The sequence below is a fragment of the Chanos chanos genome, chromosome 10 (assembly GCF_902362185.1).
Source record: "Chanos chanos chromosome 10, fChaCha1.1, whole genome shotgun sequence".
Classification (NCBI taxonomy): Eukaryota; Metazoa; Chordata; class Actinopteri; order Gonorynchiformes; family Chanidae; genus Chanos; species Chanos chanos.
In genome coordinates, this window is record NC_044504.1 from 20921390 (window position 1) to 20945787 (window position 24398).

The window sequence follows — 24398 nt, forward strand, 5'->3', positions numbered from 1 at the left end:
CTGTAGATCATTTAACCGTCGATATCTATTGGCACTGAACCGCCTCCATGTCAAAGAGCGTATGCTCATTGGTGATATTATCTGTCGCTGCAAAATGTTTCCAGCCAATCGGCGAACAGATGGTCGAGCGCTTCTGGTGAATACTCTATCGCGCAGACAGTGGTGATTCGAAACGTCCCTGTGAGCACACAGTGGAGAGGAGAGTAACGGCGCGTGAACGTCGAACGACTCTTTGGGAGGAGATAGCGGTTGTTTTTTATTTTATTTTATTTCTCCTGAAACAACAACAACAACAAATATCTGATCATTTACCCGGAGGGTGGTCAGTTTACAGTGAACACAACGGTGGGGGGGAACGAGGGATTTGACCTGCAAGTTTTTTTTTTCTTTTCCATTTTTTCTCCTTTTCATAGAGAAGGATTGTGTGTTTGGGTTTGAATTCGCGACGCAAAGATGATGGTCGGGGAGATCGAAGTGAAGGAAAGACCGAGGCCGAGTCCCGACTATTTGATGCAGTTACTGAACGAAAAGAAGCTGATGACCAGTTTACCAAACCTTTGTGGCATCTTTACACATCTCGAAAGGCTTCTCGATGAAGGTAAAAATGATCATCGGGTAGGGAACAAGTAGTTAAGAGAGGGTGATCTCGATGTGAGCATGCTTTGGCGCATACACAGCATTGAAGCTAGTAGCAGGCAAGCTAAAGTGACGCTGGGTGGCCATATCGTTAACGAAAACGACGTAACTAATTTTACAACTTTTTGAATTTGTCAAACAAGTGTTTAGTTTCCTCTGAAATTGTGAAAAAAAATGTTGTTCGTTAGGCATGGCGTTTTACAGTTTGCCGTCAAGTTGAACTTGTTAAACCCATGTCAACGCCGAAGTGAAAAGTTTTTTTCAAGAGGGTACTGAGGTCTTGCTAGCCCGGTTAGCAAGTTTTACCCTTGGAAAGCTCTACAACTTTTAAGTTGGTCGTTTCTTAACGTCACCTCTCCTTCCCTTTGAGTTCATAGACTAATAGTTCCCTTTTCAAGATTTTCCCTATCATATCTATATATTTATTGTGTGTAGCTGTTGGAGGAGAAAAATTGTAAACTTTCTTGCTAGTTAGAAATCATAGAGGAACTTGGCAAGTGATAGCCGAGTTCGCTAGCTACAAGAGCAACCTTGGTCAATTTGCGAAAAAAATGAACTCGCCTCACCAGAGTACTCGCGTTAGGCAAATATGATGGCTCAAACAATTCCGTAAATAACATGGACACAACAATTTAAGAAACTGCCTCAATCCACCAATGCCCCATATATAAGAGGAATGGCAGTTGTTTTCCGATAAGGATCTTTTCACATCAGTGAAGGAATTTGTTGCAGACTAGGACAAGGCTACATAATGCTGGAATGTGCCCCTGGGCGATCCTTGGTTTTCCTTAAGGGTTCTATACAATGGACAATGGGTAGGTAGGCTCCAAATGGTTCAGCGAGGAAAGGAGCCACAATAAGGTCAGGTTAACCTGTGGATATAAACACTGACATAGCTTGCGTCTGGTGATTTCATTTTAGATCAAAACTTGTCATCCGTGGCCAAAGGTAGCAATAAATAATTTGATTGTGCATTATTAGTTGTAGTATGAATCGTGATTCTTAAAACATTGCTGAGTTTGTATAGTCCTATAATGTTAGACATGTCGACAAAATGTATCGTTACTGAAATCTTTTTTCTGTGTGTCTTTGTCAAAGAAATAACACAGTTGCGGTGTAGCGAAATAAACAAACGCGATTTCATCAACACCGAGTCGTGTTGGTTTATGTAATAGAGCAGGGGACGCTAGAGAGCGCCACTTTCCCCGGAGGTATTCAACAATTTGCCATATCTACATGGATTTACATTTTGTGTTGCAAATATTTCATCTTAACGGTCAGTGATCCAGTTCCTAAATTTTCATGTGAGTCCTCAAGCGTTTAATTAAATCTAACACTTGCCTACTATAACAGTACAATAATCTAGGGAAATATTTACAGAAATGCCTGTAGTGTTGCTTCTGTACTGTCAAATGTCTCGCTACAACTGATATTTACTTAGCGACCCCGAACGTTGTCATGATGTAGTCCCCCCCCCCCCCCCCGATTATTCTGTAGTACTTCGTGAGAGCGCAGCTATTTCCAGTCAGGTAATAGAAACGTAAGAGCTCGCCTCACAGCACCGGTAAAACGAGTTTTGTTTGCCATGTAGATGCATTGGTCACATACTTTGAGATGGAAGACTGATACTGAGATTTTAGATTTCGTTGCTGTTTAAATTCTGCAGACAGTTCTGTTCTCTCTCCCATATCACAGTTCTGTGACTAAATTGTGCCTTTTTGATGCAGAGTAGGTTAATATTTCTGTGGTTAATTTGTGTAAAATTAGAATTACCCTCCAAATGATATGCTAAGATTGCAGTTTGGTTACTTCTGTCTTATTCTAACTTCAGTTGCATTACATTTTCATTGTACCCTAGACAAGTAACTGAGAATGTTGAGGACAGTATTATTTCATTCTGGTACCTCAGCCAGCTCTATATAAGATGACATTGCTCAGGGTATGGGCCCATCTGTGTAAATGAACATCACTTGGGATTGGTTTATTGTTGATAGTCTATTTGGGTGTGTTTGCGCAAGAGTATTCCTTTTAAGATACTTGGTCTTCTCCGTGGCTGCCTGAGAGATTTCTCACGCAGCTGTCGGTTCTGACGCCACACTGAAGCCAGGGTACTCATGGGGGTGACTACATTAAAACCCTGTGTGTGCGCGCGCGCGCGTGTGTGTACAGCCTTAGCTCTGGTACACAAAAGTGAACCGATTTAAGTGCACTTTGTTCAGTAGGGTCTGTGATTGTATCCAGTCACTCTTCAGAGTCTCAGTGGTACAAAGTCAGCGTCTAGGTAAAACAGGATTAAAGAGGAGTTGATACTAACCTCCTTTCTCTTTGGCTCTTCAAAGGAACCACACACACATTCAGCTTAATGTTTACAAAGGTTCAGCTCAAAGTAAATCACTGCATTGATGGGCTGCTATCCCATTCATTTGCATGCTGATTTCCCTTATGCAAATGAACAGTGTAGCAGTTTGTGGGACAGTGGTATGTTTTCAAGCACAAGCATTCTCATTTGTTTGGAGGGTGGGGGGCTGGTGGCTAAATGGTAGTATACAATCTTTTTCTTTTCATTTTGGTGCTTGGAAACAGAAACCTATTGTGTGATGGATCAGATCAGTTGGTCAGGGAGTGTGGTAGTACAGTGTTTGGGAAGCGTGGAAGTCACTCAGAGACGAGTGGTTTGTTCTCTGGTTTGTCAAGGTGACTGCGGAGCACTCCAGTGATAAGGGAATGGGAGTGAGAAACTGAATGAGAGCTCTGTGCTGAAGAGGAACGCAAAAACCATGATACTGCAGCACTCAACCGTACCCAACAAACCAACTGGTTATACCATCTGTTTCCTATGTCAGTGCTGTTAAAACACAAGGGTATTCACCTGAAAACCAGATTAGCGCTTACTCACAGAGTGGAGGTGGAGAAGAAAAGGAGGATAAGAGAAAGTAGGGTACAAATATTTATTTAATTTTATATTTATTTATTTTTTTATTATTCTGTCTTTCCCTGGTTGTCTCTGTACCAGAGTCATTATGACAGCTGCACAGACACACATATCACACTTACACACATGTCTCTAGCTACGTACTCCTTGCATGTGTGTGCACAGTTGTTTCCATGGTGAAGGAAAACTGACACCCTGTGCATTACCCCCTGTGACCCTTGTGGAAAACAACTGCACCCACTCTGGAACTGAATTTAGACCCACTGAAGGTGCATGTTTGTGCATGTGTGTGTTAGTCGGCTCTTGTAAATAAGGACGTGCGTCAAGCCACTCAAGGGCACTTAGATTTGGAGAGGGGGGGGAGGGTGACAAGCCTCCAGTAAATTCCCCCCACCGATGCCATTGCCGTCTTTTTGGAGGTGACACCCTCCAGCGTGTTTTTATAGCTTCATTTGATGTGCCAGCAGTCTAAATACAGGAACACAAGAGACGACTGACGTGCCGTATCCATTTTCCCTTTGCAGGAGATGGAACGCTGGTGTAGAATGAAGGACAGAAAGTTTGGTACTGAATCATAGACTTTGAGAGTGTCTGCTCACAGTTTGTCATTCCGTATTAATCCGTTGACATACTCCCTCTTGTACATGAAATCAAGCCAAAGAGTTAGTGGTAGTTAGGTATTGGTGGTAGTCATAGATAAAGTTAGATTCTCATAGCAAAACAGATGAGAGAAAAAGCGGCGTGTGTTGAGACTTTCACATAGCACAGGGGACGAGTGAAGAGTTGAAACCGAGTGTGCGCTGCACAAGCCTCTGAGGTTTTTAAAAAGGAGCATTATCACATTATCAGACCTTGCTGCACAAGCACAGTACTCAGAGAGTGTCCTATTCATCACAGACAGTGTAGACTGCCTTCATTATGTTTGCTGTTCTGAGTTTGAGTGATTAGACTGACTTGGAGTTGACTCTATATTGTGAGGAAGAATTCTCCTCCTTGTTAGGTCAGTTCACTGTGCAGTGGAGTTAACTGAAGCCTCTTGGGAGCAGTGCTTAAATGCACTCTTTAATAAAGATTAGACATTTCAGGTTTAGACAAAAACAAAGCTGATTAGACAAAACAGGTTCCTCTCTCTCTCTCTGTCTCTCTCTCTCTGTCTCTCTCTTCTCTCTCTCTCTCTTCTCTCTCTCTCACTCTCACTCACTCATTCACTACTCCGTCCCCCTCCCCTTCCCCCTCCTCGTTTCTGCTGATTTGATGAGGAGGACTGCTGCACTTCATTTCCTTTTAGAGAATGACCCTTTCCTCTCCCTACACTCTCTTTCCTGTTCTGCACTGGGGCAAGCACCCCGCATCAACCTTCAACACGGAATCAATTTCCCGTCTAACGAGATGGACTGCCGCTCGCAAAGTAAGACAGTGCCCAGGGCCTCGACGAGAGAGGCTGGGTGTGTTGGAATGGCAGAGCGTGGTGTGGGTTTTTTTGGCATGCTGAAACCTGTTATATAAGCCCCCACCCCCATACACACATACACACTCCCAAAGCACCACTTATTGGTAGAATTTAATTAACATGAGCCATTCTCACAGTTGCTGTGCTGAGGTACCTTCCATAATGTGTGTGTGTGTGTGTTTTTTTTTTTTCCTTTCTTTTTTTCCCCCTACTCTTCCTTTCTCACTCTATCACACCTGTCTCTCCTCGCTCCCCTTGCACGACTTGTAATAAATTGGGTGGCAAGAACAGGCTGACAGGGTTAGAACAGGGATGTGGTAGTCTCTGTCCTTCTTTCTCTCTATCTCTCTCTCTGTCTCTCTCTGCTGTGAAGGTTGGTTTGGGGGTTTGCTATCTGATGCCTGCACATTTGTGTCTCGTTTAGGCCGGTCTTGGCACCTGGCCCTTAGCCCTGGGACCCCGGCCCCCCAGCTTGTCTGATAAAACTGTCTCCTCCTTCAGCTGCTGCCCCGTTATCTTGTGGCCCTCAGTACTGCCTGTGCAGGGGGTCCTTATCTCCCTGCCTTCCCCTCTACCAAGTCTCCTGCTCCGCCTCTCTCTCTCTCTCTCTCTCTCTCTCTCTCTCTCTCTCTCTCTCTCTCTCTCTCTCTGCCTCATAGCATTAGCATTAAACTCTTACATTTATTTATTTGTGAAGTTATTTGAATTTAAATAGTCGAGTGTTCGGGTTCGTGTAGTTCAGTTTGAACATTGTCATGCTAGAAGCTGTTTTAGATGTACCGCAGGTTGTTTGTTGTAAGCTTATGACAAAGCCTTGTTTTCTGCTGGTCACACGGTTGCATTGTGGAAGTGACTTAGCTCAGACATTTCTCAACACCTCTGACTCAGTGGTCACGACACGCTGCTTGGCTTCTGGCATGTCTACAGTTCTCCTCACAGTCCCTCCTCCCTGTTCTCCTTGCTCCTCAGCCCAGACCAGACTAACTTCTCACACAAAGGAAGCAACGCCCATCTCAGACAGGAAAGGACAGGGTGACTTGTTATGGCAGAATGATGAAATCCTTTGAGTAACAACGGGAAAAAAAAAGTTTGAAAAACAACACCCAAAAGTAACTGTTTGATATTCGCTTTTCTGTGTGTGTGTTTTAACTCCTTCTCTGAAGTGTGTCTGTCTCCTAAGTTTCCTGTGACTAATTTAAATGTGGTAGTGAGAGGCTGTCTAGAAACAGGCACTGTTTACTCATCCCTCCCCTTCACCTTCACACACACACATTCCACAGGAACCAGGGGAAGGGCCTCACCCAATTGCATTCCGCAACTGCCTGGAATAGCTCTCCAGCTCCCCCCCAACACTCCTCTCTTTGTCTCACCCCCTCCCATTGCCTGTGCTCTCCTTCCCTTTTTTCTCTCCCAAATATTTGTTTTTCCTTTCTGTGTAGTTGTGAGTTTATCATGAGTGGTGGAGCCCTCTCACTGCCTCACAATCGAGAGCCTAGGGAGATGCAGAGTTATTTGTCACCGTTTCCCTGTATGTTTTGTCTCTGTTTTTGTTTTTCTTTTCCGAAACAGAGCAAAGAAATAGGCTCAGGTTTTTCTTTCTTTCTCTCTCTCTCTCTCCCTCCTTCTCTCTCCTCACCCCTACTTTGTTTGCTCCCTCCCTCACCATCTTTTCTTTGTACATCTTTGTTTTGGTTAAGATAGCACATCGTACCTTCTGTAGCATGCATATCAATCCATTGTACTTTTAAGTTTACAGTATTAAACTGTACTTGTGATCTGAGTGTGATATTGTATTGTAGTAATTAGGGCTGCTCAATTATGGCAAAAATCATAATCATGATTATTTTGGTCAGTATTGAGATCATGATTATTTAACACAATTACTCACTGAATTTGGAAACATCATGCATTTATTGAACTTAAAACAACAACAGCAACAGAACAACTTGTCTTTTTAACAGTAGATTTTCTTGAACTTTAAATATAATTCAACTGAAAACAAATTAAAAAAAAAAAATGTAAAAAAAAAAAAAGAGTTTAAATAAATAAAATAAATAGTTAATAATGTATAGTATATATCAGGGTTTTCAGTTGGATTTTATCTTGCTGGTCAAGTATCCTGAAAGAATTTATTTTACCGGCAAACGGAAACCCTAAAAAAAAGTGTGTGTATATGTTTGTGTGTGTGTATGTATATATGTGTGTGTGTGTGTATATATATATATATATATATATATATATATATATATATATATATATATATATATATATATATATATATAGGCAGGCACACACAAATACTAATAGCACTGGTTTTAAGCCCAGGACATGGAAATCCACAAGTCTTTTAATATGAGTTTAACGGGACCCATCTCTTTTTTTCCTTAAAATGCTTACACAGATCACTTTGGTTCACGGTTGGCTGAATGGCTCCTAGGCTTCTGTGGGATACACGTAGCCTGATGAATCCCTGAATAAGTCACCTAGAACCAGTTTGTGTTGTTTCTGCAGTGCTCAGTATGTTTGTATCATAAGGACAAATCAGCATTAAGTTTCTCTACCAGGTTAGCAAATCTTTCATCCATTGCTTCATGCCAAAGGGCTTTTTATGCGTTAACTCTGAGAATTACAAAGTCCTTTGTTTCACGTTGAAACAGCAGCTCACATTTGTGCTCTTTTAGTGTATGTGTGTGTGTAGAGTGTGATCGCTGAGCACCAAGAGCAAAAAACAAACATACACACACACCCAATAGTCCCAAATCCCACAGCTGAATCTAACGCCCCTGATCCTCAGACACACATTGCTTTTGTTGTAATAATGCTTTGGTTGAGAAGCAGTAGTTACTGTAGCTGTGGTCTTGCGGATTTTTCCTCCTCTCTTTCCTCTTGTGTAACCTGTAACAGTTTTTTTCTTACTTGACTGCATGTAAGAGTGTCACATGAGGAGTCACATGGTTAAGCTGTCCAGAGGGTATGAGAGTCAGCGTGTTGCATGTTTTCAGGCCTTTGCTAGTATTACCAGACTTGGAAGAACTGTGTGTGTGACTAGGTCGCATATTTCAATTTTCATATTTCATTTACATTGTAAATGATTAAAATCTGCTATTAAAGACTTTGATCCGCACTGACAGTGTAGCAATTAAAGTTCCAGAGCTGTGGGTAGGCTCTATTTTGCCTCCTTCCTGTCTTAGTCAGATAAGAAGCTTACTCAATGGCATTTTTGTGCAATTAGGCTTCAATTGTGAAAATACAAAAGCCCATTTGACACCATAAAACTGGAGAAACAGCAAAATCTTTCAGTGGAAAACAATAGAAAATCTTGGTGGGACTATGAAAGGGTTAGTGTGCTACTGTGTTTTTGGTGTAGTGAATTGATTGATTGTGTGCTCTGAAATGAGGGAGAGAGAGAATGTGTGTGTGTGTGTGTGTGTGTTGCTGAGAATGAGGTCACCCCTCTGGCAGTGGAGAAGGTCAGTGGCCGTCTGTCTGTATTCTGTGTAGCCCATGCTTGTGACAAAAACTCCTCTGTTAGAGCAGCCCCCACACACACACACATATAAATGCCAGCTACATGACATCATACATTTCTGTCCATGGCTATTGGCCTAAATCAATAAACAGTATTGTGGTTCGGATATTTCTGTTTATTAATATTTTAGAGTGTAATTTTTCTTTTTTTGCGTGCAGTGATGTCCAGAGAGTAGAAAATGACAGTCATTGCACAGCTGTAGTAATTTGCAGAAGCCAGATCTCAAGTTAGAAACGATAATGATGCCTTGTCACAAAGATTAAGCTGCGTTTTATTGTGGTTCTAGATAAGATAAGAGATGCCATTTAAACACATTCCCACATACAAAAATGCTGTCGCTAAGACTGTGGTGGAGAGCGATTGGCGAGAAGATTCTAGAGTGTTCTGTCACGTTCTGCTCAATAATGGACATGGACAAGGTTTTCTGAGACAAGGGACAGCACCAGTGAATCACTGCCTGTGTCCGACAAGCCGGACAGAACGGCTCTTTTACATTGTTTTCTTTTTCTCTTCATTCTTACCCAACCCCCCCATCCTTCTGTTCATTTTTCCTCTTGAGAAACATTCGTATATTGTGTTTGACACCATTTCATACTGCCTGTGGCAAGACGTCAGTGCTCCACACCTTATTTTCTACTGAACATCTGACACCCTTCTGAAATCAGATTCTATGGGATGTTTTTTCTTCTGCTTTTCTTTGAAAGCTGAAAACCACTAGCAGAGTATTTATTCATTTTCAGCCTTTGTCTCTTACTCTCTTGTGGACTCCTTATCACTCTTTCATACCTCCTTCTCAGTTTTAGGAGCAGTTGTCTATCTGTAAAGGACAGTGGCGTGTTTCCATAGTGTATGATAGACTCCTTGTCACTCCCTATCCCCAGCTCTGTGTTAGCTCTCTGAAATTGTCTCCATATGCTCTCTCTCTCTCTCTCTCTCTCTCTCTCTCTCTCTCTTTCTCTTTCTCTCTCTTTCTCTTTCTCTCTCTCTCTCTGATGGGTATAATTCAGCCTGCGGGCTACATTTCCACACTTTCATCTGAAGACCAGTGCCGACATTAAAGGCCTGTAACAGGGCTTGTCTGTTTGCATTAGCCCTGGGTCACTGTGTATCTGCACAGCTCCTACATCCCTGCCTCTGCACTGGGTGTATTTTCATGGCCACTGTGTTCAAGCTAACCACCTGATAGAACTTAACAACCACAGCTCGTTCATGTCAGGCCTTTTGAACCCTATGACTGAGCACATAAAGACACTTACTTTGGTTGAGCCTTAATTTAAACAAAAGGATGTAAGAGCATTGGCAACACTTTAATAATACATGTTGCACACTCAGACAGACCTGCAACCAGAAAACCTTGGTTTCCATCACAGTAGATGGGCAACTCTATACGATGACATGAAGATCTGATCACATATACGGCGTTAAATGTAGTTAACTATTAGCGCTGATTGCTTTCTGCGCTCGTCAGATTCTCACTGCCCGTCATCTGTGAAGGGACAAAGAGAGAATTAAGGAATGGGGAAGGGGAAGGGATGCCCCTTTACACCCTTGAGTCGTAGCCCGTTCTAATCTTTGGCTTAGGCTGACATAGCGGTCTAGCTCCCTCAGTGTCAGCTGTTGGGATTTTATCCTAGGAGACATAAGTTTTGTGAAGGGCTAGGTCTGGCAGGCTGAGGAGGAAGCTGGACTGTGGTTATCTACTCTTGGCACATTGAGTGAGCGGTTCCTTCCTTCCTCATCGGACAGACAAAGGGACTCTTCCTGTCATTGTAGGATGGTGGGGGCCCTGAAGCAGGCTACACTGGCTTCCTGTTGCTTTGTGTGAAGGAGTAAGTGAGTGAGTGAAGAACTGCTTTTAACATGAAGAGAAGTTGGGGATGGGGCGAGAAAAGCAATGATGCGTTGCGCATTATCTGACTGGCTCTTTGTTATCCTCATGCTTCTGACATCCTCTTTGCCGGCCTGACCTGTGGTTGACTCCTTAGAGTGGTTTGCTGGAGGTTTCTGCTCTCCTGCCCTGCTGTTGTGTAGAATAGGCAGGAAGAGGGCTTGTGTCTTTACAGGCACATCTGTAGAGGAGGCGAGTGGTGGACTGTGAAAACAAACAGGAGACTTCCCTTCACTTTTCCACCATAGCACTGTCAGCCAAACATCCTGAGCTATTTTTTCCTCTTATTCTTCTTTTTAATCTCACATCCCCCCATAATGTACTCCAGCTCCCTCTGCCACATACTGAAGTATGTGTGTGTGTGTGTTTGAGTGTAGTAAGATGAGGATGTTCTGCCTCAGCACTCTCAGAACTAAAGCAGTAGGTCAATGTGGATGCAAGGAGATTACGTGATAGGTTTAGTTTTAGCCATGTGAATTGAATTATGTGTAACTGAACGGGATTTTATCCAATGTGATAAGTGGTATGATATTTATGTTGCTTGACAGATCAATGCATCAGCTCTCTCTATCACATCCTGTGCATCTGTTAAAGAAATTAAAACATCTTAAATAGATGTGTGTCCTGGAATTTCATGGTCTCAGAATTGACCTGGAATTCACCAATCTTTGACAGCCTCAGATCAACAGGGATGTGACTGACTGACTCTGATGGAAATTATGTTGTCTAGGAAGGCAGTCACAGACAATCACATCGCAAATGTTTCTTTTTTTCCTTTCTTTCAGTAGGAGAGAACTCCTAGAAGTTTTATTGCAAATATTTGAACATGAAAAACACTTCTGTGCAGTCTGAATTTTCTTGACTGATACATTTTCTGAAACCCTGTAAGTGTACCCCGGTTATTTGGATCCTGCAGTGTTGTGACTTGCTGCTGAAATTGTCTGTGGGTTTAGCGACTTTGACGTCACCTCCTGTTCTTGTCCCTGGGGATCTCTCTCTATCTCTCCTATCCATCCCACCTGCTCTCTACCCCCACCTTCACTCCCTCTCTCTCTCTCTCTCTCTCCATGACCCCTTTAACTCTGTAGCTGACATGGTGATACTGTCTCATCGATGGGCACCCCAGGGTGCTTGCCTAAAGCACCCATCATGTGTTGTGTAATAAAGGGCTGCGTCCTGCCGGGCGTCCATTAAGAGGACCCCATTAAAGCACTACATCCAGGCAATATCTGCCATCCTCCCACCCTCCGTCTAATGACGCAATGCCTCCCCTACATCTGAAACTGGCACTCCCACGCCTCATTGAGTACGTTTTGCACCCCATACTGTCCGCCCAACTCCATAAACCTCCTCCACATCATCAAATCTGATGATCCCTTTTGTTTCTTCTAAATTTAGGTCAGGTTTAATAGCACTGCAGAGAGGTGCTCTTTGTCTTTTATTACTCAGTGTGGAGGGTGCCATAGGAGAGGGAATAAGAAGAAAATAGAAAGACTTTTAGGATGTTTGCTGTTTTTAAGAGAGAAAGAGATGTGATGAGATATGAAAGAGGAGGGAGAACGCTCAGTTAAGACACCCTGTTTGGCAGGTTTAGCCAGTGACTGATACTGTGGCCTTAGTAGTATTGTTGTTGCAACTGGACCAAAACCCATACAAGTCCTTCCTTGTTGGTTCTCTGAAGGTTGTCTTTTCACATGCAGGTCAGACTGCTTTCCAGTCCTGTTTTTTTTTTTTTTTTTTTTCTTCCCATGACTCTCTTATCTTTCTCTCAAAACAGAGAAACGTGTGGTCTGCTTTGGATCCACAGAGCTTGGTTGGTCTCTGGGTGTTCCAGATTCAGTGTAGCTGTGTCACTGCTTATTCCGTCTTTGTTCTGTCCACACACTAACTGGCTATGACACATCCTATTGGAGTTGTCATAGCCTCACATCCGACCACTGCTGCCAATAGGCACATTAAGCCACATCACATTTGGTGCTTGTTTCTGCTGCCAGCCTCGGCTGCCTCACAAACACAAAGATATTAATGTAAGACTTGCCTGTCACTTTAGATTCCGTTAAAGGGACACTGTTTCTATATCAAATCCCAACCTAAAAAAGAATCTTGAGTAATTATTAGAGAGGCTCGTCTAGAAATAAGCTGTTTTGAACTGAAAACACACAACATACAGGCAGAGAGATATTGGGGTGCTGCTGTTCAGTCAGTGCTTTTGTGTTTGTGCACTTTTCCTTGACAGGTTTTGCTGTGATCTCTATAGAGATCAGCAGTGTTAATTTAACTCCTTCAGTGTTAAAATTGGTCCCGATTAACACTTTGAGAGTAAAAATGATTCCAGTCTAACTCTGTGGGAGTTAGTTTAACACTGCCAATTTTACTTTGCGACTGTCTTTGGAAACTCTGTGTCAACACAGCAAGCTCAATAATGTCTCAGCAATGTCAATAATGTCTTATTTGCCTCATTGCAGTTTTCGTTATGACGGCATGAATATTTTGTGAATTTGTGCCATTTTCACAGTATTCAACATGTTTTCCCACAAAGGGAGCTACGCCGCTCACTGCTGCAGCACTAATTGCTTGTTGGTATTTTATACAATGATATATCACCTTCTAATGTTCAGCACCCCAAGACAGAACGGTGAAAACTTCAGAGTGCCTGTGATGGTCTACAGGGCCACTGTTCTGCCATAGACAACACTTAGTTTAGCAAGATGTCCTGTCTGCCCTAAGGGAGAAGGAGGCTGTGGAGGTGAAAGGATTTCTAAGTCTTGTTATCCCTGCTGCCTATTTAGACCTTCCTCAAAGACCTGGTGACGGATTTTTTTTTTCTCTCTCACTCTGCTGCGATAGCAAACAAATGCCCAAAATGGTGTAAATCTCTTCCCCTCCCTCTGGCTCTGAAAACTGCACTGTCACTCCTCTCACTTCTTTTTTGCCATCCCCAGGGTTGTGTTCTGGTGAGGGAATTAGTTTGGGCCCTGCTCCACATGCTGAAACTCTTTTGTCTTTGCTGTGCAATGTGAAAGGCGCCATGCCAAGTGCCTCACCAGACAGATGAAAAAAAAAGAGAAAGAGGTCTGTTGCCTAAACGCCTTGGCCCTGCACGTGCCCAGGCCTGTTCAGCACCGGCTTTGCTTTCGCTTTGTCTCAGATGCAACCGGTCACTGCCTATGCAGATAACTACATAAAATACAGGTCTTTATTAAACAGTTAAAAAAAATATTTTATGTAATTTTTTTCTTTTTTTTTAAATTATTTACTTTTGTAAATAAACACGTTTTTTTTTTCAGAGAATTCACATGTGGTGAGCCAGTGGTAAAATTTGCAGAGAAGAAATTGGAGAATGAACTGGAAAAAAAATTAAATAACAGCTTAAGTGTGAATTTTCATTAAGAACCCACAATGTCATTGGTCTGTCATAAGAATACTGCATTTTGTTCCCTTTTCTCTCCATGGAAAAAAATCCTTTCTTATTTCTCTATGGCTCAAGCCTTAGCTTTGAGTGGAGTGTTGCACTGGATGAAGTCGTCTTCAGCCCGAATAAAGGAAGGAATACATTAAGCCCAAATCCTTTTGCTGCTCTGGTTGGCTGGGCTTTGTGATAGCTAAAGTGCATCTCTTCAAAGTGGAAAAACTTGTACCTCACTGAAGTCACATCTCAGCCACTTCTTCCTTACTCTTTTTCCCTTTTCAAAAGCCATTCTAGTCCAGATATGTGGCTCATTTCGTTTATTTATTTATTTATTTCCATTTATGTGCTCTCATCACTTAGACTCCACTAAGAATAATGTAAAAGAAAAGGCTTTGGGGAAAAAAAAACTGTCACAGATGTTTGCAGCCAGCGAGTATGGGGCTGGTTTCAGTTGGCATGAGGGAGAAGAGTGTCTCAGATACTGGGCAGCTCACAGCTGATCTAGTTAATCATCCGCTGCATAGAAGTACTTTAGCTGACAAGTCCCATCACACACGGATTAGGATACACTCTGATTTGAGACACAGGCATGCACTGAGACTGAACAGACAGCTACTTTTTTTTTTTGCTTTAGTCCTTCTGATAGAGTTCCACCCAGTATCCTAGATCACTAATTTTTAATTTTTTTTTTTTTTTTGGCATATCTTTCAACAGGCCTTCTCACAGCTCACTTCTATAGCTGAGCAGTGTCAAAAGTTGAGTAGCCTCAACAGCAACGACTCCTGTGTATGACACATTGAAATGAAGTTCATTTTACCAACAGTGGAGCATCACACACAGTAGTAGCTTTTTTTTTATATATATATATATATATATATATATGTATATATATCTTTTCCCTCTTATGTAATGTTTCATTTTTCTTTTTTTTAGCTTCTAGTTCTAAGATACGTGTTCCATACTGTGGGTGAACAGAAGTGGAAAAACGTGATGTGTAAAATGTGTGTGTGTGTGTGAGTGTAAGTATGGCTATGACTCGTTGTAATCTCTTTTACTCTTAGGGAGAGCATATTCAGTTGACTACCTGTGAGACCCCCCAGGACTCAGAGTCTCAGAGTCATTCCTTCTGTGATGCCCCCCCCCTTTTCCCCTCCTTTATACCACTTGGATTTCAGGAGTTAAAGAAATAACAAAAAAATCTCTCCCTCACCATATTCAAAGTACAAATTCTATCATAGATCGTCGCTGAAAGATTTTGCTGAACGATCAGAGAAAGTGAACGGGTGAATCTCTCTCATTCTGTCTCTCTGCCTCCCCTTAAACATAGACCGGCACCCTACTATGGTACACCCCAGAGTGCAGGTTCATGTGTGGTGGAGAATTTGATATCTTATTGCTGAGGTGCTAGGCTGGCGCTAAGGAATCCTCTTCCCGGAGAAGAGAGGAGAATAATGTATTAGCCTTTGCTCTAGCACAAAGAAAGATAACAGCAGAGGAAAAAAAGAGAGGAAAAACTGAGTCGGGGGAAAAAAAGACTGCTTTAGAGCAGGCAGCCGGGTGGTCCGTATGTTGGAAGACTGTCTCAGTTTGGTTTATATGTCCAAAAGGAGGAGGAAGAGAGAATTGAGGAAATTGAACAGAAAGGCTACTTGGGTTTTATAGTCTAGCCACGATGTCACAGTGACACAGAGCTTTGGTGCAGTCATATACTACCCAGAAAGGATCCATTCACACACTTTTTTACTATAAGCAGTAAACGTCAACAACACAAACATTACCCTAGTTTCAGTTTTCACTTGATTAACGTTACCTCTGAAAGGTAAAGTTTGTCAGTCTCCTGTTGTATGATCTCACAGTCTATCCAGATAGTCTCGGTCTCATTCATCCTAAAAACTGTAGTGATGCACCTAGGAGATATTTGCTTATGATCACATATATTTGCTTTCATAACTTTGAACTTTGAAGTATGATTTTTTTCTTCACCGGCACTTACTCTCTTTGGAGTCCCTATGCAATCAGGAGGACTGATTGGATAAAAACCCTAGCATTTTAAAATGGAGGCGAACTTTGCAGTAGAATATGCACAGTTTGTGCTTGCTTCTGTCTGTTGTATTGTTTCATTTCTACCTTTTCTGTCCTCCCTTTTAATTTTTTTCCCCCTTTTTTGCTCCTCACGCTTCACTGATTTTTCAACACCTTATTCCACCTCTCTAAAAAAGCGTCATTTGGCAGAATGGACAAAGACAAATGATTTCATTGGGAGTTGGACTCGGCAGGGGCTAATTTTTAGGTGAGCAAAGTGATTGGGAAGAAAAAAAAAAAGGGCTTGCTAGGGGAATTTAGCGGGTGCTGAAATTAGAGGCTGTCAAATGTCGTGCGTCTCGCTTGATGGCCCAGCCCTGCCTCTTTATGTTAATGTGACATTTTGTGCGAAGAGACTGAATCAGGTGGGGGTGGGTGAGGTGGGGGTGGGGGTAGGGAGGGGGGGGGGCAAGGAATTCTGAGGCTCAATAACCACCTATCCACGTGTTCATTCTCTCCTTTGCCCCAGTTATTTTTTTTCCTTCTCTGGAACTCCTGTAATAGTGTTGAAAGCTTATGTTCTGCCAGACTTCTTTTAGAGACGCACAGGCACACACGCTCCCAACACAAGGTTGGACTGTCTGTTCCATATGCTAGTCTGCCGAGATCTTACGAAACGAACTGGAGGGGAACTGCGGCGTAGACCTGCCTAAAACATTTTGGCTTCATCTCCCTTCAGGAGCGTGTGCTATTGACTTTCCATCCAGCTGTTGTCCATATGTTTCTCAAAAATGTGAAATGTGTCGATTCCATTTCACATGAATGTGGAGTTCCACGTTATCAAGAGAGTGTGTTTCACTCTGTGTGAGTTGGAGAGACATGTTTGTGTATATGAACACAAGTATGTGGTATTTTGAGAGTGAATGACGTGAGCACAGCTCCAGTCAGTCATTTGCTGTCTCTTTCTCAGCCCTAGATTTGCTCTTCCTTTGGTCTTGCCTTACAACTCCCTCTCTTACTAACGGGGAGTGTTTCTACTCAGGCAGGAGATGTAGTGGTCAGGGTCAGAGCCCTCTGACATCCCATGGCTCATCCATACGTCTCCAGGCATATTGAGTTCTGAAGATGTGGCTTAAATAGCTGCTGTAGTAGCAAGGTCTTGTGTATCAGTTGTCCCCCACTGCATGCCCTCACATGGCCCCTGGCCTAACTGTTGTTATTATCCCTATGTTGGGAATAGCATTGCTGTTTACTAGGACCCTCTGACAAGAGGAGGGATGGCCATACGAATCTGAAAACTCATGACCCAGTTGGGGCTGTTTGGCTCATGTGCAGTCCAGCAAAGGGCATTTGATCCGGTAGAGAACGTGAAACAAATGAAAAAAAACAAAAGAAGTGAAGTCTGTTTTTCCCTGCACTGATATGTGCTGTCTGGTTTGTTGTTTGCTTTTGTTGTCTTGTGTTGTCTGGTTTGTTGCTTTGTACATTGGTCGTGAGGGTGCGCGCGCACGTGAGTGTGCGTATGTGTGTGTGCATGTGTTTGTGGCACAGGGAACTGTGCGGGACAGGCATGAGAAACTGTGAGCGTGTCCAATGAGTGGACATCCTGTGTGTTAATCGTGTTTTGGCTGCTGCAGTCAGGCCTCATCTGGCCTCCAACCGTTTTGTGAATGAGCTCTTGTCTGAGGGAGAGAGGCAGAGCACAGCTGTGTCTGAGTGTGTGTTTATCCTTGTCCGTGAAGCATTGTGTGTCTGGACGCACTTGTGTAACCCTAGGTATGTTTTTCTGTGTGTCTGCATTACAGTTCCTTTGGAAGGAATCACTGATCTTAGTATCAACTCAGGCAACGTGCATCTAGTCGACAGTGTGTGAGAGTTCAGTGGTATCCCGGTGACTGTGTGTTAACATATGTAACTCCCAGTGATGTTTTGGATTAGATTATGAGGATGTCCAGCTGCTCTTCTGTGAGTTTTTCTGAGTGTATTAGGGGCCCTCCCTCGGGCCAAGCACAGTTTTTATCTAACTGTCGGATCAGAGCAGTGAGCATATCTTCCTTCTTTGAACCATCTTCTCCTTCCTTCTCTCTTTCTCTCCTCTCTGCTCTCCTCCTACTTCTCTTTTGCCCAAAGAGACTATTTAAACAGCCAGCTCTCTGACGGCCCAGAGGCCAAGCAGCCACACACACACACACACAAACTCTAACCCAAACAAATGCACACGTACCCACACACACACCCTTAGATGTCACATATAAGGTGCTGCTTAGGGCTTTTGTGCGTGGGTTGGATTGTTTTTTTGTTTTTCTCTTCTTTTCTTTTCTTCTTCTCTGTTTGTCTTAGAGCTTATTAACTCGTGTTGTTCTTTGTTTCTTGTTTATGTGCAGAGATCAACAGAGTGAGGAAGGACATGTATAACGACACAGTAAACGGCCTGGTGGACAAACACCCTCTGGAGTTACCCGAGCCTGTAGGGCCCATCGTTCACCTACAGGAGAAACTCTTTGTGCCTGTTAAAGAGTACCCAGATGTGAGTGTCGCTCTTTCTCACACACGCAATATCACACTTCAGCTTCTCCTTCTTGTGCAAGCGTTTTTACACTCCATCACCACATAGTTAGATCAAACCACATCACTGATCGTGCTAAAGCGCTAATGTACCATGTTAACGTTAATCCACATGACATGGGTTATGGTGCAGTGCCTGAAGTCATCTACAGTATGTGTGTTCACAGAGAGATGAGGGCAGAGAGAAAGAGAGAGAGAGGTTTAACAATACAGATCAGTGTTGCCCTGCTTTACGTAAAAGGGGCCTCCCTGCCACAGAGCGATTCAGCCACAGCTGTTTGTGCCCTCCACAGGAGACGGCCGAGCAGGTGTGGATGGGGGCATGTAAAGGGAGGGAGGTAGTGAACCGAGATGAAAAGTCTCTTTCCAAAAATAACCAGTATGTAAAAATAAGGCCAGAGGAGCTCGTGTTGAATGTCCTGAATGACAAGACAGTGTCAGAGAGCATGTTTGCCACAGTGAGGGAAAATATGGTTTTCATTGAGAATGTTGTAGTGGACGTTTTCTGGGTTTTTGTTTTTTTTTATCTTTGTGTTTTTGAAAGAAACACGGCGTTAAACATGAACAGAGAGTAAACAGCTCACACTCCTGTCTCTGCTGGTACACAGAGCAAAGACATAAGGACAGTGTTGCTATGGTTGGTTGGTTACAGTTAACATGCTATGCAAAGAGTGATGGGAAGTATGTGATCAGTTAGGGGTCAACACCTCCACAATTTCTTCCTATCCCCTCTCAGTCAGCCAACTGACTAATCTCACAGAGGGATGCCCACGTCACCTCTTGGGGAGCAACATTTCTCTTCCTAATCCTGCTCATGGGAGTGGGTAGAGGGGGGCAGTGGTGCTGGGGGGTGGGAGTGGGTGTTGGCTCCAGTCAAGCGAGAAATGCATTTTCCCCCTGACAGCTTTGATAAAGGGCGCCCCATCCAACTCCCTGCCCCACCATGCCGCAGTGCACCGCCATAGACCAGTGCCACTCCACACAGACACACATGCGTAGACACTCACTCATAACCTTCCAATGTCATAATGGCTCCCCTGGCTAAAACACAACTGATTCTTTAATGTGCTCTCTCTGCCCTTTGTGTAGTTGTTCACCTACCTCTATCCCTTCTTCGCCCCAACCCCCCCCCCCCCCACTCATGCATTTGATGTCTTTGCACTGGGGGGAATGTTTCAAGTGAACTGATGTATATATAAACTAAATGCGTGTGCATATGTGTTAGCCTCTGAGCCAGTTGAAGCTTTTGTGGAATGGCTCAGTTGTTGGAAACATGAGAAAGATATCTGGAAGGGTTACAAAACTTTGCTACCGAGTGGAACCCTGGGCAATTTTTGGGAGCATGTGGGACAGCATGTGGACAGGGAGTGGAAAGTGACACACACACGCACACACACTCTCACACACTCACACACTCAGCTGGAGTGTAATGGAATCCTCAGCTGACCTCCAAATTCCCCTTTTCTGTGCAGACTGTAACTTGGTAATGTGTTTATGAGGGCGAGGGCCCAGTTGGATCATTTGGGTTCCCTCTTGTGGATAAGATGAGTCATTGTGGTCCAAGCCTGTTTATTTTACACAAACACCAGAGTCACTGAATTAGTAAGGTAATGCGATAGAAAGAGGAAAATAGCAGGTGTAAATAATTGTATCCATTTTTAGCAGGATGTTTAGCATACAGGAACACTAGGCCAGTGTCCTCAGTGAGTCCTGTCTGCACTCACAATTTTTCTCTGATGGCTTGAGTGTTCTTTCGTGCTATGGTGTGTACTTTTTACTGTGCCAACACAGTGAAATGGAAGTTGAGTTTAGTGAAGGGTGTAATACGTCTGATTTGGTTCAGCAGTGTGATGGACAGATTAATTGTCCCTTCGGGTTTGATGGTTAGATTGACAAACATACTGCTCAGGTGGACTTACCACAAAGCACAGTGAACGCTTAGGTTAACCTCCTCTATAATTGCATTGTGAAATGTAACAGAGCGTACATGAAAACAGAGGCCTTGTCCAGCCACACCTGAGCCCGCAGAAGACCCAGACCGAAGCAGTTATCATTAACAGAACACGTTAAATTGGCAGTTTATGCTGGTGGCTTTATTTTTGAGAGACCCATGGGTTGATGCGAGTTCAGCTGGAAAAACAATCAGGCAAACAGAAAGTCTGTGCTTCCTAAAGGTGAGAAAAATAGGGCCTCCACCTCCTGCTTCCTCCAAAACCAGATGATCTCCCCAGGCCAAAATACTCTCTCACGCCTAAGACCAGAACTGAGTGCAGAGGAAGAGGAAAAAAAAACAAAACCTGCCTCTCCCTGCACCCATATCACAGCTGTTTCTCTTCAGTGTTGAAGATATCGTAATTACAATCATTAGGCAGGAGAATTTTTTTTCTCCCCCTCTCCTCCTGTCTTCCATATTTCCGAACCAGTTTCCCAGATTTTTCCTGACGTTTATTTAATTTCGTGGTTGTGTTGTGAGTTGGTGGCCTCCCAGGATGACTGGCTTTTCAAGCACACATGGTGAGCCATTAGCGTTAAGCAAAGCACTTCCACTTGTTTAGTCTTTTAAAGATTTACACTTAAGAATTACATAGTTATTACCTTCCCTTTTGCTTCCCTCCCATATCTCCTAGTCTTTCTTTCTTTCTGTCAGCCATTTCCCTCCTTCATCGCTCCATCCCAATACCAAGTAATTAGATTGCCCTGGTCCCTCGCTGCACTGCTGCATGTCACTCTCACAAAAATAACTCGTCCTGTCAAGATGCCCCTGTTCTAATTCCCCCACCACAGGAAGGTGTGTGTGTGTGTGTGTGTGTGTGTGTGTGTGTGTGCAGGACACCTCTACAGTACTATGCGTGGAGTGGTTCTGTGTAATAGTAACAGATGAGGCTGATCTGATAGTTCACTCATCCACTTAAGCTGTTATGTAAAGCCAGAAGAGCAGATGTCGTTTTACTTCCTGTGACTTTCACACACTCTTGAATGAACAGATGCACCACTCCACAGCAAAGAATTTTCGCACAAGTTGTTGGGTATCACTGGTGTGTTCTCTCATACATGCAGCATTGGCCCTCAGTCTGCAGAGGTGTGGAGAATGGGATACTGTGTCCAATGGGAGACAGAGGGCTGATGTAATTGATGTAGAACAGGAAGACAATAGTCCTCTGTCCCTGCTTTGCTTCTTCACATGCTGTGTATGAGATCTACAGCTTTCAGACAAGACAGACAGACTAGTCTTAGGGGACTGTCTACACTGGTGTATCATCAGACCTAAGGAAGGGACCTTGCTCTGCTCTGCTCTGCTCTGAATCATGCCCCTTTTTAAGGGGGGGTGGCTGTTTTTTTTTTTTTTTGAGAGTGAAAGGTTGTGGTCCTTATAGTATTCATGTTTTGTACTGTGGAACTTATAACAGTGGCATTAGTTCCAAATACAACTTCTAAGTTTCAAATCTGCTTTATAGAGTTCCTTTTAAACATAATGATTTACTTATACACTTGCTAAATTTTTAGATCAGGTTATTATTATTATCATTAACTGCTGGTTTTTGTTTCTTATGAATGATTTAATGCTGTCTTCACTACAGTCAGTGACAGTTTGTAGAGTCAGAGACTCAAGATTCCTGTTGTGATTGAGGTCTAATTCATCTGAAGGCTCTCTTCATGTCTGCTACGTTCTGTTAGCTTTCAGTGATTGCAGATGAAAGCCACAGCAACTGTGACTTTTAGTAGTCCATCCACAACCACGAGTATTTGGATCTATACGTTGAGCCCTCAAAGTTCTAAATTTGAGTGCAGATTCCCTCATACATTTTTCTTTGGTCATTAATGTTTCATCAGGCCAGATCTTCCTCATGAATCTGTTGAGATGGCTGTCATGGCGGGGGTTTTTGGTTTTTCTTTTCTTTTCTCTTTTTTTCTTTTTCCTTTTTTTTAATTATTATTAAGTAAATGGGTCTCCATGGAGACTCGGGATAGAGGGAACATCTGTTGGATTGTGTTGAGCCTCCCCAGTCTTAATTTCCAGGCTATTACTGAAGCTTTTGAAGCGAAATGACTGCAATTGAGCGTCGCAAATGACTTCCACCTTTTTCCCCCTTCCTCCTTTCTTTTCTCTAAAGTGCTCTTATTTATCAAATTCCAGTACTGCTCTGTGCACGCCACTTTTCTATGGTTTGTGAATTTCATATATTTATTTTGTGTGTTCATGTATTTAATTTTTTCAGAGATGAAAATTCCTTTTTTTCCTGACAGCCTTATTTATTGAGTAAGTCTGGCCTTTTTGAGAGTTGTTGATGCTATTTATTTATTTAGTATTTTTCAACTGACAGATGTTTGTCTGCATTACTCTTAACAATGTAAACCAGCACAGATCACAGGTTAATAGTATTTGTCTTTAAACCTGTTGGATTTTCTGTTGTCCCCAGTCTTCCCTCCTCATCTCAATGACAACTGCTAGCACAGAGGTAATAAATATGCTGTGTAGTCCATTTCTGCGCTGGCATTAAAAGGATGGGAGGAAAAAAGCAAAAACAAATGTGCTAACATTAATGTGCCTGAGTCGAGGGCAACAGGGAGCCAGGCATCAGTGCAGCCCTGCATAAAGTAGTGCAGAGCAGAGTGCAGTAGTCTTTAGGGTTTAAATTTTAGTGATTCCGATTCTGCTTATTAATTCAGGTTCTTATTGAACCGGAATTGATTCCAAATTGATTCGATTCCAAAATGGTAATAACAAAAATATCTTTATTTTTTTAAGCCTTAATTGAACATTCACAAAGTAAATGGTATTTACTAGTTACTAGTATTTACTAAATACATACAATGAAAATGTATGATCCCCAGACATGCATTAAAAAGAAAAATCTTAAATAATAGATTAACTGCTCTAGATTGATCTTTATCAAGCCAACTGCTAGTTGTTTTGGAGAGACTATTTTATTGTTCTGGTGACAAACACATGCATGTTTATTTGTCCTATATTTTACTAGTCAAGGGCATCACATACTGTCCCCACTATCAACAAATAAACACATCGTCCAGAGGTAATTTTAACTGATGTTCAACCTGACTTGCAGCTAATTAGCTTCCCGCATGCATTGAACTTTTCCTTGTTGTCGTTTTCTTTTCTAAAGTGAAGCCACACTTTTGAGTGTTAGGGCCACACTGAAGGGCGGGGGGGGTTCTGAGATTTCGAGAATAAGGTCGTAATATTATATGAATAATTTTGCAAACTTTGTTTGCAATAAGAAGGGGTTATTGCATTTAGGAACTTCTAAGCACATCCGAAATTCAGCTTGGCATTTTGGATTCAGTTCTAATTCGGAACTGAGTTTCAATTCCCAACCCAAGTTGTCATAGCCAGTTAGTCTTGTTTTGTGTTGGGTGCATTACATGTGGCTGATCTGTGTTTCACAAGGCACGCCTGTGAGGGACTATATTTACGCACTCTGCCGTGGCCACATTCTGACGTGACACATGGACAGGGAGCTGACAATCACAACACCTTAAAGAGTATGTGTGTCTGTGTATATGAAACTGTATTTGTCTCATTAGTGAGAAGATAAAATGGATAGAGAGAGAGAGAGAATATCACATCTTAAGCACATCAGTTGTCGTGTATCAAGGAACATGACGAAGGTCTCTGTGTTTTGCACTTACGTCGGGAAAATACAGCGCGCGCACACACAGATGCAAACCTAGACCAGAGCATGTGTCTGTAGTGTACCAAATGATCCAAAGCAACCTGTCGTCAGCAGTGTCTCTGAGTCGGCTCATTTATTGTTTTTATTCTTTTAGCATCATGACCTGCAGTCTCTCAGATTTCACTACTGCTGAGCCTACAGTTTGGTTGAATTCATTTTTGGAATCAAAGATAAAATACAGAGAGATGACGGACTGAAAGAGATACAGGAAAACAACCTAGTGCTTAACCCACCAGACAGGAGCAGAGCTGTCTCTATGGAGAAAGTAATTATA

At 42.7% G+C, this 24398-nt stretch overlaps 1 protein-coding gene across 4 annotated transcripts in view; it reads left to right on the top strand.

Annotated features, from left to right (window-relative positions):
• The first annotated feature begins 220 nt into the window (after positions 1-220).
• Positions 221-24398, top strand: part of qkia (QKI, KH domain containing, RNA binding a) — a 59810-nt gene continuing 35632 nt past the window's right edge. For all 4 annotated transcript variants that reach the window (XM_030786721.1, XM_030786723.1, XM_030786722.1 and 1 more), the window contains exons 1-2: positions 221-598; positions 18251-18393. In XM_030786721.1, the coding sequence (XP_030642581.1) occupies positions 454-598; positions 18251-18393 (288 nt within the window). In that variant the 5' untranslated portion in view covers positions 221-453. The remainder of the gene's footprint in view (positions 599-18250; positions 18394-24398) is intronic.